The 17,606-nt window shown below is 36.4% G+C and overlaps 1 protein-coding gene across 1 annotated transcript in view; it reads right to left on the bottom strand.

The window, feature by feature from the left end:
* The window catches only part of LOC143242503 (lachesin-like), a 57,987-nt gene extending 50,306 nt beyond the window's left edge, over positions 1-7,681 (bottom strand). The window contains exons 1-3 of the mRNA XM_076485935.1: positions 7,570-7,681; positions 6,335-6,542; positions 349-504 (exon numbers count right to left, since the gene is read on the bottom strand). Of these exons, the coding sequence (XP_076342050.1) occupies positions 349-504; positions 6,335-6,515 (337 nt within the window). The 5' untranslated portion in view covers positions 6,516-6,542; positions 7,570-7,681. The remainder of the gene's footprint in view (positions 1-348; positions 505-6,334; positions 6,543-7,569) is intronic.
* Positions 7,682-17,606: the final 9,925 nt, after the last annotated feature.

Here is a 17,606-nt window from a genome sequence, read left to right as displayed (position 1 = left end):
ATTGTTGACTTGAAAAAAAGCGCTTATAGTAGAAACACTAAAAAAGAAACACAGCCTAATGTGAAGAAAGGGAAGTGTAATTTACGTAATAGCCTCACTTTTATAAAGATTAAGTGAGGTCAAAGCAGTTTAGGGTTAGTTAGGAAGGATATATGAAGGTAGAACACAAAGTGTTTGTTTTGTTTTATATCCTCGACTAAGATTTTGTATATAGGAAGATATGAGGGTAAGTCATCTGTTATTATCTCTTACTGTTACGAAAATCACGTCATTTTACTTTCTACAATTAAATTATTTTCGCCACCAAAATTTATTGAAATTTCGTAAATGAAAAGTTGAAAATCCCACCTTTTTTCTTTCCTATAATAATCTCCTGGTTATCCTCTCGTCTCCATGTTATGTTTGGGGCAGGTATCCCCGAGGCTCGGCACTGTAGAGTCACGTGACTTCCTTCCTTCACTTCCCTGTCAGAACTGGTAATGTCTTCGTCAATTTTGGGTGGCACTAAAAACAACATGATAAGGGATCTTCATCGAAACATTCTGATGAAGTTTTGTAAATATCTATACATATATACCTCAGATTTTTAATAAATAGATTTACCCTTGGATTTGTTTTTATTTTTTTATACGTAAAAAACGGTTAAATAAAAATCCGAAGCTTGATAAAATAAATATTCGTCCGCTAAAACAGCGACAAGTCTGTGGATTTTTACGACGCTAAAAGAGGGTTCGATTGTATTCGGTAAACATAGCAGAAAAACACACACATTCGATAAAATTAATAATTTATTTTTATATCAGTTAAGGATGTTAATTAAATTATTATTTTATTATTAATAATTAATTATGTTAATTAAGTTATTAATTTAATCAACTAATCAATTATGTTAATCAAATATTATTTTATTAATAATAATTAATTATGTTAATTAAGTTATTATTCTAATCTACTAATTAATTATGTTAATTTTACTATGAATTACTTAATTATGTTAATTAAATTAACATTGTTTTTGAATTTCGCGCAAAGTTACACGAGGGCTATATGTGCTAGCCGTCCCTAATTTAGCAGTGTAAGACTAGAGGGAAGGCAGCTAGTAATCACCACCCACCGCCAACTCTTAGGCTACTCTTTTACCAACGAATAGTGGGATTGACCGTCACATTATAACGCCCCCACGGCTGGGAGGGCGAGCATGTTTGGTGCTATTTTATTATTAATAATTAATTACTTCAATCAAATTATTATTACCATTTAAATGTGTTATTTATTTAATAGCATGGGTAGGTGATGAGGGGTTCGACTCTCAATCTGAGGGTTGCGGGTTCGAATTCTCATCGCACTCAACACGCTCGTCCTTTCAGCTGTGGCAATGTTATTATGTGACGACCAATCCCACTATTCGTTGGTAAAAGAGTAGCCACCTACTTGGCGGTGAGTGGTGATGTCAAGTACCTTCTCTCTAGTGTTATACTGCTGAACTTGGGATGGCTAGCGTGTAGTTGTGCGTGTAATTAAAAAAAAAACAACTAAACCTTCTTGAAATTATTATTACTTTACTCAATTATTTTACCTGACAAATCGATTATAATATTTCTAATTTAGAGAGATTTTTTACACATACATTGCAATGTATACAACCATCCATGTCAAAATAATCCTGAACTTATGTTTGTCTTAAGATCTGTTGTAAAATATTTCCTAAATCGGTGAATGACTTATTGTACTAAATGACAACCTCTACACCCGACCCCTCGTGTAGAGATTAGCTGCTTCTCACCAGGGGGAAGACAGTTCCTAGACAAGTAGCCTTTTGACTGTAGACTGTTCTGTCAATTCCACATCCTAGCTAGACCATTCGGTATATATTTTTTAGCATGTTATTTCCTCTGAATGTTGGTGAAGACACACCATGGTTGTTGCTTTCATCTTACTAGGGTAGAGGACACGTAAAGGGTCATCTATTGGAGTCTACCCCTTTGTGGTCTGACACATACATCCATGGAGCTTGTTAGCATCTTTACTTAGCTTTACCCCTTTGTGGTCTGACACCACATACATCCATGGAGCTTGTTAGCATCTTTACTTAGCTTTACCCCTTTGTGGTCTGACACCACATACATCCATGGAGCTTGTTAGCATCTTTACTTAGCTTTACCCCTTTGTGGTCTGACACATACATCCATGGAGCTTGTTAGCATCTTTACTTAGCTTTACCCCTTTGTGGTCTGACACCACATACATCCATGGAGCTTGTTAGCATCTTTACTTAGCTTTACCCCTTTGTGGTCTGACACCACATACATCCATGGAGCTTGTTAGCATCTTTACTTAGCTTTACTCCTCTGTGGTGTGACACATACATCCATGGAGTTTGTTAGCTTCTTCACTTAGTTTTACCCCTTTGTGGTCTGACACATACATCCATGGAGCTTGTTAGCCTCTTACATCATCTTACTAAATTCCATCTTGAGACCAACACTGACGCAGTATTGCCAGTGAGCCAGTTTTACATATCATGTACTGTCAATTTGAGGTTTACTGCTTTTAGCAATCCAAAAGAGAGTTTGCTTTATGGATCTGGTTCCATCCACGTGATTCTTGTACAATCCATCTCTATTCTTGTATTGCTTGATGGATTCATCTCCATTCTTATTCTGCTTATTGGATCTAATCACATTCTTGTGCTGATCGTTGGATCTATCTCCATTCTTGTACTGTTTGTTAGATTTATCTTAGTCCATTTTTGGACTGTTTGTTGAATCCATCTCCATTCTTGTAATGCTTGTTGGATCCATCTTCATCTTGCGCTGTTTATGGAAAGCTTAAATTTTTCACCAACTTTGTACAGAATGTTGTTGTTACAAAATACAACAAAAGAACAGGCAGCTCTCTCTCGCGATCTCTGAAGTAGGAACTAAGTGTGGCCATGATGGCAAGTGACTGTGATACACTGGCGATAAAGGCTTAATTATTCTGCTTTACCTCCGTCCAACCTCCACATTTTCTCATTGAGTGACGCCAGATGTTTATTCTATAGTGTAGATCTGAAATAAAGTGGTATAGTATTATCTTAAATGTCGCTGTATATACTGTATAACACCTCTGCAGCCATAGCCGCCTCTTGACGCCCCTGTTTTGTTGGAGTCTGTGCTATCTTTGTGGAGCCGATATCCTAATCCAGTACTTACGATAAAATTTAAGAATTTCATAAGATATATGCGTGGTCGTTTCACAAATCTGTCTTTAAAATACCTATTAACTTGAGATTCGTATTGTAAAACTATGTACTTATCTAAAGACAGTTTTAAGTCACGTTTTCTTTCAATATTAAGGTCAGCAGAAACTAGTTTGGTAAACTATCACACTACTTGGAATTAAAGCACCCACAAATATTAAACTGATTTAAAACAACAAACGACAACAAAACTGGGTTATCTCGGTTGACCCTCTTTCATTTTCAGCTGAGAACTTATAAATCACATTATCCACTTGATACCACCCACCGCTAACTCTTATCAGAGTAACTTTACTGCCATCTGTACCACTCATTCACGGTCCCAAAGTACGGATCGCGATCTTGTTGCGAACCATGGATCTCTGGGTTATCAGCTGGACTCGACGCCCACTAGGCCACTATTAATTATGGGAGGCGTATTTAAGACAGACGTGAACTTTCACGGAGTTGATGCTAACCCTAACTGACGATTTACCAACTAATACAACCTTTGAGAGAAAGCAGTAAGTTTACACTTTTAACAATTATTCTCAAAATATTACAAAACTTAACACAATCAAGATGGGTGTCAATATTAGGCTGCAAAAGTTAAACCTTTAGTATGCTCGTTTCTAAGTTAATAAATGTATCTGAGCACACAACAATTAACCCTAACTCTCAGTGTCTTATATTCCACTTCTACACACAGTCGCATAACCAATAGTATTTTGGTAAATTTCTCGTAGAAATGTTAATAATAATATTCAATAAACCTTTAAAGTTTGAGTTCGATTTAAATTAATTAGGAACGTCAATGCATTTAAATCAATTTCACCCGAGGGAAAATTTTATCTTAAAATAATTTAAATGCAAATTGGTTAGCATTTAAGGCGAGAGCTATAACGTGGCTCTTCTAACACTGCTTTATAGATTACAATCAGCTAGATTTCTAGAAAGTACGTGCAATATGCTTATAGAATCTAATGAAACGTAAAGTACAAAACAACTACTATATACTAATAATAAAAGCTCGTTTATAATCGTATATAATTTTCCAGTAGAATGACACATTTACAGTATTATCTTGAGTTTATGTATGTTTCTGTTTTGTATTAATTCTAACCTGTTGATTTGAGAAAATTAAATAGTGAGTTACAATATTGTTTCTGAGGGTTACATTCAAGTGTAGTATCCGTGACAGTAACACTTGTTGTTGTAAGGGAGTTACAGAATCATTGTCCAAAGTTCAGTTACAGTCTTTGATCCTTTGGTGCATCATATAGAAAGAGTAAACCCTGTTTGTTTGTTTTGAATTTCGCGAAAAGCTACTTGATGGCTATCTACGCTAGCCGTCCCTAATTTAGCAGTGTAAGATCAGAGGGAAGGCAGCTAGTCATCGCCACCTACCGCCAGCTCTTGGGTTACTCTTTTATCAACGAATAGTGGAATTGACCGCCATATTATAACGCCCCCAAGGTTGAAATGGCAAGCATGTTTGGTCCGACCGGAATTCGAACCCGCGATCCTCGGATTACGAGTCAAACGCCTTAACACGCTTGGCCATGCCGGGCCAAACCATGTTCATTTTTAGGGGCTTTATACTGAACTAAACGATCCAGTTAAGTCTTTGGTCCCTTAGTGCCTCCTATAAAAACAGTAAACCCTGTTCATTTTCAGGGGCTTTATACTGAACTAATCGGTCCTGTTAAGTCTTTGATCCCTTAGTGCCTCCTATAGAAACAGTAAACCCTGTTCATTTTTAGGGGCTTTATACTGAACTAATCGGTCCTGTTAAGTCTTTGGTCCCTTAGTGCCTCCTATAGAAACAGTAAACCCTGTTCATTTTTAGGGGCTTTATACTGAACTGAACGATCCAGTTAAGTCTTTGGTCCCTTAGTGTCTCCTATAAAAACAGTAAACCCTGTTCATTTTTTAAGGAAGTATTACACAAAACGATCGTTTTTTTTAAGAACCAGTTTACAAACCATGATCACTTAGAAACTCCTGTAGAAAACAAAGTATTTCAGTCTAGAAGAGTTTTTGTTTGAATTTTCAAAGATATGAAAAACTTGGTTTCGAGAAAAGCTCGTGCACCACTTAAGTAAGACCTCGAGATTTGACAGACTTCATAAATCATCCTTACTGCCTCGCGAACCTTAGCCACAGGGTGGTGAGACTTCTCATTGTTACTGGAAGGTCACATATAATATCAGCCCTATACAATATTGGCTATGGTGCATATTTAACGTATCATGTGTCTGGTCATCTTCCTGGACTTTATGTAGTATAGTTATTATAAGTGAAAGTAAATAAACATTTAAAGAGTGATAACTATAATATATCTGCTTAAACCACTGTCGAAGATGCTTTATATCCATTACCAGGTCTTACCATCTTGGCTAGATAGGATAAGTCAGACACTGTAACGATGCTATTTACACCATCGGTTGCTTGGTTTGGTTTTCGAATTTCGTACAAAGCTATAGGAGAGCTATCTCCGCTAGCCGTCCCTAATTTAGCAGTCTAAGAGTAGAGGAAAGGCAGCTAGTCATCACCACCCACCGCAAGCTCTTAGGCTACTCTTTTACCAATGAATAGTAGGATTATCCAACACACAAACGTCCCCACGGCTAAAAGGACGAGCATGTTTGATGTGATGGGATTCGAACCCGCGACCCTCAGATTACAAGCCGAATGCCCTATCTACCTGGCCATGCCGAGCCTTCGATGAAATGAACGGTATCTTTAGTGTGAACAGTGGTGCATTTAGGTAGGAGCTAGAGAGAGCTCAGTCCGAGGGCCCATGGTCTTAATGGGGACCCATTGAAAATTTTATTACATGTAAAATTGCATGGGATGTAGGACCCACAAAAATTATTAGCCCCTAGGTCCACACAACTTTAAATCCGCCACTGGGTTTGAGCTGGACTCAGCCGATTGATTATAACCTTTATAAGTTTTATTGAAGTAGTTTGACATCAGAATTGGGTTCGTGATTTTATTCATGTCAACTTATTGTTTACTGTAACACCTAACTGCTCTGACCAATTAGTGTTCATGTGACCGGTATATTGGCCCTAGTCATCTTTATGGGCACTGTTCATTTACACTTACCTACAACAGTCACATAGCCGCTCTGGCTAATCATTGGGTTGGTGTTTATTTGACACATATATTCGCCCTGGTCGTCTTTCTGGACATTATCAATATGAAGTACCCACGTGCTGTGACCGTTATGAGTTATTCGGAAACGTGGGTTTCTTGTGATCACAGCATCATGAAGAGTCAGGAGCATGTGTCGGTTTATATGGATCCACGACACCTAGTGGTGAAAACAGCAACAACAGTAAAAAAAAAAAAGTAAATTAGATTTAGACACTGAACGTTAAGCGCTTAGATTATATGATGGTACACAAGTAACGACTTAGACGAGAGAAATTTGTTTACTAACTCAATGATATATGATAATAAAACTTCCGTTTCATTTTCGGTAACTGTTTCCTCCCCTTCGCTATATCAAGAACTAAAAAACATTAGCTTCACGTTAATATGACCTTTATGTTATGAGTGATGAATTAACCCCACACCAACCAACTTTTAGTGGCGTTGCGCTCAAAACAATCGAATTAGCAACAAAACAAATCCTTTAAAGTAGTTGTTTCTTGTTTTTACCCAGTTAAAAAATGTATGCACGTGGAAATTTATATCATTCATATAATACACTTGTGTAAACTTACGTAAGGTCTTCGTTATCGAGTGAATAACTCTTTCATTATTTTTAATTATTTTGAGCGAATTTCACTCATACAAGGTAATGAACATAAAAGAAGTCCAACATTAAGCTTCATTTACATAATTAAAGAAATAAAATCTTTCCTACCTGTATTACCGCTAATGGAGCTAACGACAACGGAAACGAGTAAACTGACGGCTGGTCTGTTAACCCTAATATTTGTTAACCCTAATTAGAGACCAAATTAATTTATCACCTAAATATCTCCGATTACTGAGTTACGAACTATAAGGAAAACGATGAACATTTTGGATACATCTCATCCAATTTTCCAGTATCTGTTAAAAAAGTTGACATTTGTCTCGTTTCTCAGATTTATCTAACTCAGTTGGATGTCCGTTTTTGTACAATACCAGTTACTACGCCGTTTTATGGTAGGTTTGATAACACTTACTGAATTTCTAAAGCGAATATTAACTTTCCCGTTAGAGACAACAAACGTTCCAAGGATTGGTTTCTTTCACTCCAAACTTAAACCAGAATGCGAGACATGTGAACTTATGTTACTCTCATACTTGTCTAAATTTGCGCAATCAGTTAATTAGATCTTGCAAACCTTGTATGGTTCCAGGTTTTCCACCACGCAAGCCAACGTCAAGGAACGACCTTCGGCCCTCGTCACGTTCCGAATAGGCTCAGCGAACCGCGGCGAGGCGCTCCTCACACCGTCAGCTACCAAACAGAAACAGAGATTTTATATAAATCCGTCTTCAAATTACAAAATAAGTTATTTGATCAAGACAACAACAACAAGAAAACAAAACAAGAAATACAGATACACAAAAAACGTGACATTCTATACACTGAATATATCCTAACTTACTGAGCATATTACAAAATACACCTTGGTTTTCATTCTATACTTGAAATTTCATGTAACTCAATATGAAAACATACACATATGATGTTGAGTTTACCCTACGGTTGAGGGTTATTCAACGATTTGTGTATATGGTTATATATGTATTTTATTGAGGTTCACTATGCTGGAAAACATATGTGCTATGCAGGTAAATACACGCTTCCGTTAACAGTTGTTGAGAACGGTCGTAAACTTTTATATCTTACGAAATTTACAAAATTATATATACAGACTTTTCCGTAATCATTAAAGCAAAAAAATAAAAAAACACTCCAGAATTTCCTGAAACTTTTATTATTATTAAACAAATGAAACGACCTGCAATCTACACTAAAAATAGACAATAACATTTGCAATAACCCAAACTATCTGTTGTAACGTTCTTATAAACTCAAATTCATTTAACTTGGTTACGTTTACTATTCACCTTGCAATATGCTATATGCGCTGAGCGCATCACGGGGATTTAATATTAACTGTTAGCCTCAGAATCCCTCAAAGTTGCCGCTCACTTCTTTAGTTCTTGTCACTAACGTACAGCCAGATAATGTTTACAAATATATCAGCTTTAATCAATTGTTTTCGAAAATAATTAGCAAAACTTTCTACCAATTCAAAATCTTTCCTCCCTAGAGCCCTCTGATGGCAGGAAACACCAGTCATTTATTTTTACTCTTAAGAACGAACAGGTAATAAAATAGTTCAGAGTTCTAGAAATGAGAAATAAAGTTACTTGTGTTCAAACATTGGATGAATATATATCTTGAGCTTTAGAATGCTGAATATACCACAAGAAAGTGTTATCAATTTAATAACACATTAGTTATGTGTTAAACACAATGTTCATTACCAGTTATGTGTTAAACACAATGTTCATTACCAGTTAGTGTTAAACACAATGTTCATTACCAGTTAGTGTTAAACACAATGTTCGCTACCAGTTAGTGTTAAACACAATGTTCATTACCAGTTAGTGAGAAACAAAATGTTCATTACCAGTTAGTGAGAAACACAATGTTCGCTAGCAGTTAGTGAGAAACATAATGTTCGCTACCGGTTAGTGAGAAACAGAATGTTCATTACCAGTTAGTGAGAAACATAATGTTCGCTACCGGTTAGTGAGAAACAGAATGTTCATTACCAGTTAGTGAGAAACACAATGTTCGCTAGCAGTTAGTGAGAAACACAATGTTCATTACCAGTTAGTGAGAAACACAATGTTCATTACCAGTTAGTGTTAAACACAATGTTCGCTACCAGTTAGTGTTAAACACAATGTTCATTACCAGTTAGTGAGAAACAAAATGTTCATTACCAGTTAGTGAGAAACACAATGTTCGCTAGCAGTTAGTGAGAAACATAATGTTCGCTACCGGTTAGTGAGAAACAGAATGTTCATTACCAGTTAGTGAGAAACACAATGTTCGCTAGCAGTTAGTGAGAAACAGAATGTTCATTACCAGTTAGTGAGAAACACAATGTTCGCTAGCAGTTAGTGAGAAACATAATGTTCGCTACCGGTTAGTGAGAAACAGAATGTTCATTACCAGTTAGTGAGAAACATAATGTTCGCTACCGGTTAGTGAGAAACAGAATGTTCATTACCAGTTAGTGAGAAACACAATGTTCGCTAGCAGTTAGTGAGAAACACAATGTTCATTACCAGTTAGTGAGAAACACAATGTTCGCTAGCAGTTAGTGAGAAACATAATGTTCGCTACCAGTTAGTGAGAAACATAATGTTCGCTACCAGTTAGTGAGAAACACAATGTTCGCTAGCAGTTAGTGAGAAACATAATGTTCGCTACCAGTTAGTGTTAAACACAATGTTCATTACCAGTTACTGAGAAACAAAATGTTCATTACCAGTTAGTGAGAAACAAAATGTTCATTACCAGTTAGTGAGAAACACAATGTTCGCTAGCAGTTAGTGAGAAACATAATGTTCATTACCAGTTAGTGAGAAACACAATGTTCGCTAGCAGTTAGTGAGAAACACAATGTTCGCTACCAGTTAGTGAGAAACACAATGTTCGCTAGCAGTTAGTGAGAAACATAATGTTCGCTACCAGTTAGTGTTAAACACAATGTTCATTACCAGTTAGTGAGAAACACAATGTTCGCTAGCAGTTAGTGAGAAACATAATGTTCGCTACCAGTTAGTGTTAAACACAATGTTCATTACCAGTTAGTGAGAAACAAAATGTTCATTACCAGTTAGTGAGAAACACAATGTTCACTAGCAGTTAGTGAGAAACATAATGTTCGCTACCAGTTAGTGAGAAACACAATGTTCGCTAGCAGTTAGTGAGAAACACAATGTTCGCTAGCAGTTAGTGAGAAACATAATGTTCGCTACCAGTTAGTGAGAAACACAATGTTCATTACCAGTTAGTGAGAAACACAATGTTCGCTAGCAGTTAGTGAGAAACATAATGTTCGCTACCAGTTAGTGTTAAACACAATGTTCATTACCAGTTAGTGAGAAACAAAATGTTCATTACCAGTTAGTGAGAAACACAATGTTCGCTAGCAGTTAGTGAGAAACATAATGTTCGCTACCAGTTAGTGAGAAACACAATGTTCGCTAGCAGTTAGTGAGAAACACAATGTTCGCTAGCAGTTAGTGAGAAACATAATGTTCGCTACCAGTTAGTGAGAAACACAATGTTCATTACCAGTTAGTGAGAAACAAAATGTTCATTACCAGTTAGTGAGAAACAAAATGTTCATTACCAGTTAGTGAGAAACACAATGTTCGCTAGCAGTTAGTGAGAAACATAATGTTCGCTACCAGTTAGTGAGAAACACAATGTTCGCTAGCAGTTAGTGAGAAACATAATGTTCGCTACCAGTTAGTGTTAAACACAATGTTCATTACCAGTTAGTGAGAAACAAAATGTTCATTACCAGTTAGTGAGAAACACAATGTTCGCTAGCAGTTAGTGAGAAACATAATGTTCGCTAGCAGTTAGTGAGAAACACAATGTTCATTACCAGTTAGTTAGAAACACAATGTTCGCTAGCAGTTAGTGAGAAACACAATGTTCGCTAGCAGTTAGTGAGAAACATAATGTTCGCTACCAGTTAGTGAGAAACACAATGTTCGCTAGCAGTTAGTGAGAAACATAATGTTCGCTACCAGTTAGTGAGAAACACAATGTTCATTACCAGTTAGTGAGAAACATAATGTTCACTACCAGTTAGTGAGAAACACAATGTTCATTACCAGTTAGTGAGAAACACAATGTTCGCTAGCAGTTAGTGAGAAACACAATGTTCACTACCAGTTAGTGAGAAACAAAATGTTCATTACCAGTTAGTGAGAAACACAATGTTCGCTAGCAGTTAGTGAGAAACACAATGTTCGCTAGCAGTTAGTGAGAAACATAATGTTCGCTACCAGTTAGTGAGAAACACAATGTTCGCTAGCAGTTAGTGAGAAACATAATGTTCGCTACCAGTTAGTGAGAAACACAATGTTCATTACCAGTTAGTGAGAAACATAATGTTCACTACCAGTTAGTGAGAAACACAATGTTCGCTAGCAGTTAGTGAGAAACACAATGTTCGCTAGCAGTTAGTGAGAAACACAATGTTCGCTAGCAGTTAGTGAGAAACACAATGTTCGCTAGCAGTTAGTGAGAAACATAATGTTCATTACCAGTTAGTGAGAAACATAATGTTCACTACCAGTTAGTGAGAAACACAATGTTCATTACCAGTTAGTGAGAAACACAATGTTCGCTAGCAGTTAGTGAGAAACACAATGTTCGCTAGCAGTTAGTGAGAAACATAATGTTCGCTACCAGTTAGTGAGAAACACAATGTTCATTACCAGTTAGTGAGAAACATAATGTTCACTACCAGTTAGTGAGAAACACAATGTTCATTACCAGTTAGTGAGAAACACAATGTTCGCTAGCAGTTAGTGAGAAACACAATGTTCGCTAGCAGTTAGTGAGAAACATAATGTTCGCTACCAGTTAGTGAGAAACACAATGTTCGCTAGCAGTTAGTGAGAAACATAATGTTCGCTACCAGTTAGTGAGAAACACAATGTTCATTACCAGTTAGTGAGAAACATAATGTTCACTACCAGTTAGTGAGAAACACAATGTTCGCTAGCAGTTAGTGAGAAACACAATGTTCGCTAGCAGTTAGTGAGAAACACAATGTTCATTACCAGTTAGTGAGAAACATAATGTTCACTACCAGTTAGTGAGAAACACAATGTTCATTACCAGTTATGTGCTAAACACAATGTTCATTACCAGTTAGTGTTAAACACAATGTTCATTACCAATTAGTGAGAAACACAATGTTTATTACCAGTTATGTGTTAAACACAATGTTCATTACCAGTTAGTGTTAAACACAATGTTCATTACCAATTAGTGAGAAACACAATGTTTATTACCAGTTATGTGTTAAACACAATGTTCATTACCAGTTAGTGTTAAACACAATGTTCATTACCAGTTAGTGTTAAACACAATGTTTATTACCAGTTAGTGTTAAACATAATGTTCATTACCAGTTAGTGAGAAACACAATGTTCATTACCAGTTAGTGAGAAACACAATGTTCGCTAGCAGTTAGTGAGAAACACAATGTTCGCTAGCAGTTAGTGAGAAACACAATGTTCATTACCAGTTATGTGCTAAACACAATGTTCATTACCAGTTAGTGTTAAACACAATGTTCATTACCAATTAGTGAGAAACACAATGTTTATTACCAGTTATGTGTTAAACACAATGTTCATTACCAGTTAGTGAGAAACATAATGTTCATCACCAGTTGGTGAGAAACACAATGTTCGCTACAAGTTAGTGAGAAACATAATGTTCGCTACCAATAAATGTAAAACATAATGTTCACTACCGATCAGTGAGAATCATAGTGTTCACTGCCAGTTAGGGAGAAACATAATGTTCACTACCAACTTGTGAGAAAGGTAATGTTCGCTATCTGATGATCCTATATAACCAACTCTATCTGATGATCCTATCTAACTTGGTCTATCTGTTGATTCTAGCTCACCTGGTCTATCTGTTGATCCTAGCTCACCTGGTCTATCTGATGATCCTAGCTAACCTGGTTTATCTGATGATCCCAGATAACCTGGTCTATCTGATGATCCTAGCTAATCTGGTCCATCTGATGATCTTAGCTCACTTGGTTTATCTGATGATCCTAGCTAACCTGGTCTATCTGATGAATCTAACTCACCTGATCTATCTGATGATTCTAGCTCACCTGGTCCATCTGATGATCCTAGCTCACCTGGTTTATCTGATGATCCTAGCTAACCTGGTCTATCTGATGATCCCAGCTAACCTGGTCTATCTGTTGATTAAAGTTAACCTGGTCTATCTGATGATCCTAGCTAACCTGGTCTATCTGATGATTCTAGCTCACCTGGTCTATCTGTTGATCCTAGCTCACCTGGTCTATCTGATGATCCTAGCTAACCTGGTTTATCTGATGATCCCAGATAACCTGGTCTATCTGATGATCCTAGCTAATCTGGTCCATCTGATGATCTTAGCTCACTTGGTTTATCTGATGATCCTAGCTCACCTGGTCTATCTGATGATTCTAGCTCACCTGGTCTATCTGTTGATCCTAGCTCATCTGGTCTATCTGATGATCCTAGCTAACCTGGTCTATCTGATGATCCTAGCTAACCTGGTTTATCTGATGATCCTAGCTAACCTGGTCTATCTGATGATCCTAGCTAACCTGGTCCATCTGTTGATTCTAGCTTACCTGGTCCATCTGATGATCCTAGCTCACCTGGTTTATCTGATGATCCTAGCTAACCTGGTCTATCTGATGCTCCTAGCTAACCTGGTCTATCTGTTGATTATAGTTAACCTGGTCTATCTGATGATTCTAGCTCACCTGGTCTATCTGTTGATCCTAGCTCACCTGGTCTATCTGATGATCCTAGCTAACCTGGTTTATCTGATGATCCTAGATAACCTGGTCTCTCTGATGATCCTAGCTAATCTGGTCCATCTGATGATCTTAGCTCACTTGGTTTATCTGATGATCCTAGCAAACCTGGTCTATCTGATGATTCTAACTCACCTGATCTATCTGATGATTCTAGCTCACCTGGTCTATCTGTTGATCCCAGCTAACCTGGTCTATCTGATGATCCTAGCTAACCTGGTCTATCTGTTGATTCTAGCTATCCTGGTCTATCTGATGATCCTAGCTCACCTGGTCTATCTGATGATTCTAGCTCACCTGGTCTATCTGTTGATCCTAGCTCATCTGGTCTATCTGATCATCCTAGCTAACCTGGTCTATCTGATGATCCTAGCTAACCTGGTTTATCTGATGATCCTAGCTAACCTGGTCTATCTGATGATCCTAGCTAACCTGGTCCATCTGATGATCCTAGCTCACCTGGTTTATCTGATGATCCTAGCTAACCTGGTCTATCTGATGATCCTAGCTAACCTGGTCCATCTGATGATCCTAGCTAACCTGGTCTATCTGTTGATTCTAACTAACCTGGTCTATCTGATGATTCTAGCTAACCTGGTCTATCTGATGATTCTAGCTCACCTGGTCTATCTGTTGATTCTAGCTCACCTGGTCTATCTTATGGTCCTAGCTAACCTGGTCTATCTGTTGATTCTAGCTCACCTGGTCTATCTTATGGTCCTATTTAATCTGCAACACGAATCTTATAGCTAAGTGCGTAACGTGACTGTTCCTTCACACGTGAGTTGTAAATTAACCCTCGACTTGACCTGTCACTTGACAATATACCATAGATTCAACATAAGGTTATAAAACGAACGTAACATTTCTGTCTTAACATAACAACTTTGTTCTTGTAAGCACATTCTCAGACAACCACATTCCTGCCACGCCCACATAACTGTTTGAATATAATATGAAGTGGCATAAAAATTACACTAGTACGCACGCAGTGGGCTTGACCTTTAACCTTTTATCATGTATCAATGTAAGGGATACTTTTATATCTGTGTCTCAATACTTGTAAAGTCACTCACGTGATCTAAACAGCACGAGGAAACGCTTCATACATGATGAGAGGTATACATCGTTCGTGCAAGTGACGACAGACTTATTTGTCATCCTTAGATTAGCCCGAGATGGCTTACTCGAGTACGTGGACCAGCGTGATTCACAGAATATACAAAGCAAAGAGATCTTTCACTTTATTATATCGAAACTGCCAACCGTAATGTGATATATCGTTTAAAATGGTATAGCTATCGTTGTTATGGGTCCCTCAGACGCCAAAAGTAAGCTTTCCTATCTTACTTGTTTATCGGTGAATTTCCTCAAACTCTGAAGAGGGGAAAAAAAAAAGAAAAAAATCCATTTCTTTCTCTCAGAATTTTTTTTAAAATTTTTGTTCAAACTAACATTTTAATTATTTTAATACCATTGTCCTGCTTCTTCGGTACTAAATTATTTGTATTTGTTAAGGCGTTAAATGTTCTAATAGCCCCTCCCACAGTGGCTCAGCGGTATGCCTGCTGACTTCCAACGCTAAAAACCGGGTTTCGATACCCGTGGTAGGCAGAGCACAGATAGCCCAATGTGTAGCTTTGTGCTTAATTCAAAACAACACCAATGTTATAATATCTCGATTATATATTAGTTATATATATGTAAAAGCAGCTCGTTTGGGTTGAGAAAATATTTTACGAAGAGGAGCGAACAACGTTTCGACCTTCTTCGGTCATCGTCAGGTTCACAAAGAAAGAAAGAGGTAACTGACCAATAGCTGACCACATGTTTGAAGGGGGTTGTGTAACTGAGTGTCGGAATGTAAAGGGCGTGCTTAGATGTTTGAATATATAATTTTATATTATTTATTTTATTATTTTTTAATATAGGTATAAAGGTGTTCCTTTGTATTGGTTTATTTTGGGTTTAAGTTGTTGTATAAGTAAGGCTTCTTTAATTTTGCGTTTCTTTATGTTTGTTTCTTTATTTAGTATTTGAGTGTTTTCTATGGTTATGTTGTGTTTATTTGACTTGCAGTGTTCGAAAACGTGTGAAGGTGACTTTTTATGTTCTTTGAATCTGGTTTCTATTTTTCTACTTGTTTCTCTAATATAGAAGTCGTGGTAGTTATCACATTGTATTTTGTAAATAATGTTGGTGTGGTGTTTGTCAGTGTAGTTTTTGCAAGTGGGTTTTCTCGACATCGCTGATTATATATTAGTTACTCAATGGCTATCTGCCTGAGCTCTTCCTAATATTGGAGTGATAAGGTTGAGAGAAGTGGATTACGCATTATCAAAGAACAGTAGGATTGATCATCACGTCATAACGCCTCAACGTCTGAACGGATGAGTATGTTCGTTGAAGAAAGGATTCGAACCCTCAACTTGCGAATGGAGCGTCTTAACCTCAAGGTTATGCCAGACAGTGAGTAAAGTATGATCGTGATAAAACTAATGTTGTTCTAGTGTGAAAATAACGTGATCTCAGGTTCGAACCCAGATAGAGGAAACAAGATACACGCTCAGATAAAAGCAGGACTAATCAGAAAGTCTAGCTCGTATTAAGACGTAAACGCATGGTTATGCTAGTTTCTTTCGCGTGTTTGGTTGGATATGTTTATGTTAAAATAACATCTTCCTGAAATGCTATCCAGGAATCGGAACGTTCTACTGTTCTGGTTCTGAGAATCCTCTGAAAAGAGGCTCTTGGCGAACATTATTTTGTGTGGACTTCTTCCGTCGTTTCACTTGCTCCTCATATAACGTTTAGGTATTTTTACTTGGTATTTTATTAGGTCAGAATGAAGCCCAGGACGTTGTTTCAGATACAAGAGAAGAGAAAGAAGTGTGTAGAACGGAATTTTGAATGTTTAATTGTAGTTTAGACATACCACAGTTTATATTTTACTTTTACTATTGTCTTTTATATATATAAATATATAGCTAGCTAGATAGATGTATTTATATATATATAGTTGGCTAGATAGATGTGGATATATATATATATAGCTAAATAGATAGATAGATATATAGCTAGATAGATAGATGTGTATATATATATATATAGCTAGATAGATAGATGTGTATATATATATAGCTAGATAGATAGATGTGTATATATATAGTAGATAGATAAATGTGTATATATATAGCTAGATAGACAGATAAATATATATATATAGCTAGATAGATAGATGTGTATATATAGCTAGATAGATAGATGTGTATATATAGCTAGATAGACAGATGTATATATATATAGCTAGATAGATAGATATGTATATATATAGCTAGATAGATAGATGTATATATATATAGCTAGATAGATAGATGTGTATATATATAGCTAGATAGATAGATGTATATATATATAGCTAGATAGATAGATGTGTATATATATAGCTAGAAAGATAGATATGTATATATATATAGCTAGATAGATAGATATGTATATATAACTAGATATATATATATATAGCTAGATAGATAGGTGTGTATATATATAGCTAGATAGATAGATGTGTATATATATAGCTAGAAAGATAGATATGTATATATATATAGCTAGATAGATAGATATGTATATGTATATATAACTAGATAGATAGATGTATATATATATATAGCTAGATAGATAGGTGTGTATATATATAGCTAGATAGATAGATGTGTATATATATAGCTAGAAAGATAGATATGTATATATATATATATATAGCTAGA

Source organism: Tachypleus tridentatus, unplaced genomic scaffold (genome assembly GCF_004210375.1).
Source record: "Tachypleus tridentatus isolate NWPU-2018 unplaced genomic scaffold, ASM421037v1 Hic_cluster_2, whole genome shotgun sequence".
Classification (NCBI taxonomy): domain Eukaryota; kingdom Metazoa; phylum Arthropoda; class Merostomata; order Xiphosura; family Limulidae; genus Tachypleus; species Tachypleus tridentatus.
Note: the sequence above shows the minus strand (reverse complement) of the source record. Positions and strands in the feature narration are given on the sequence as shown.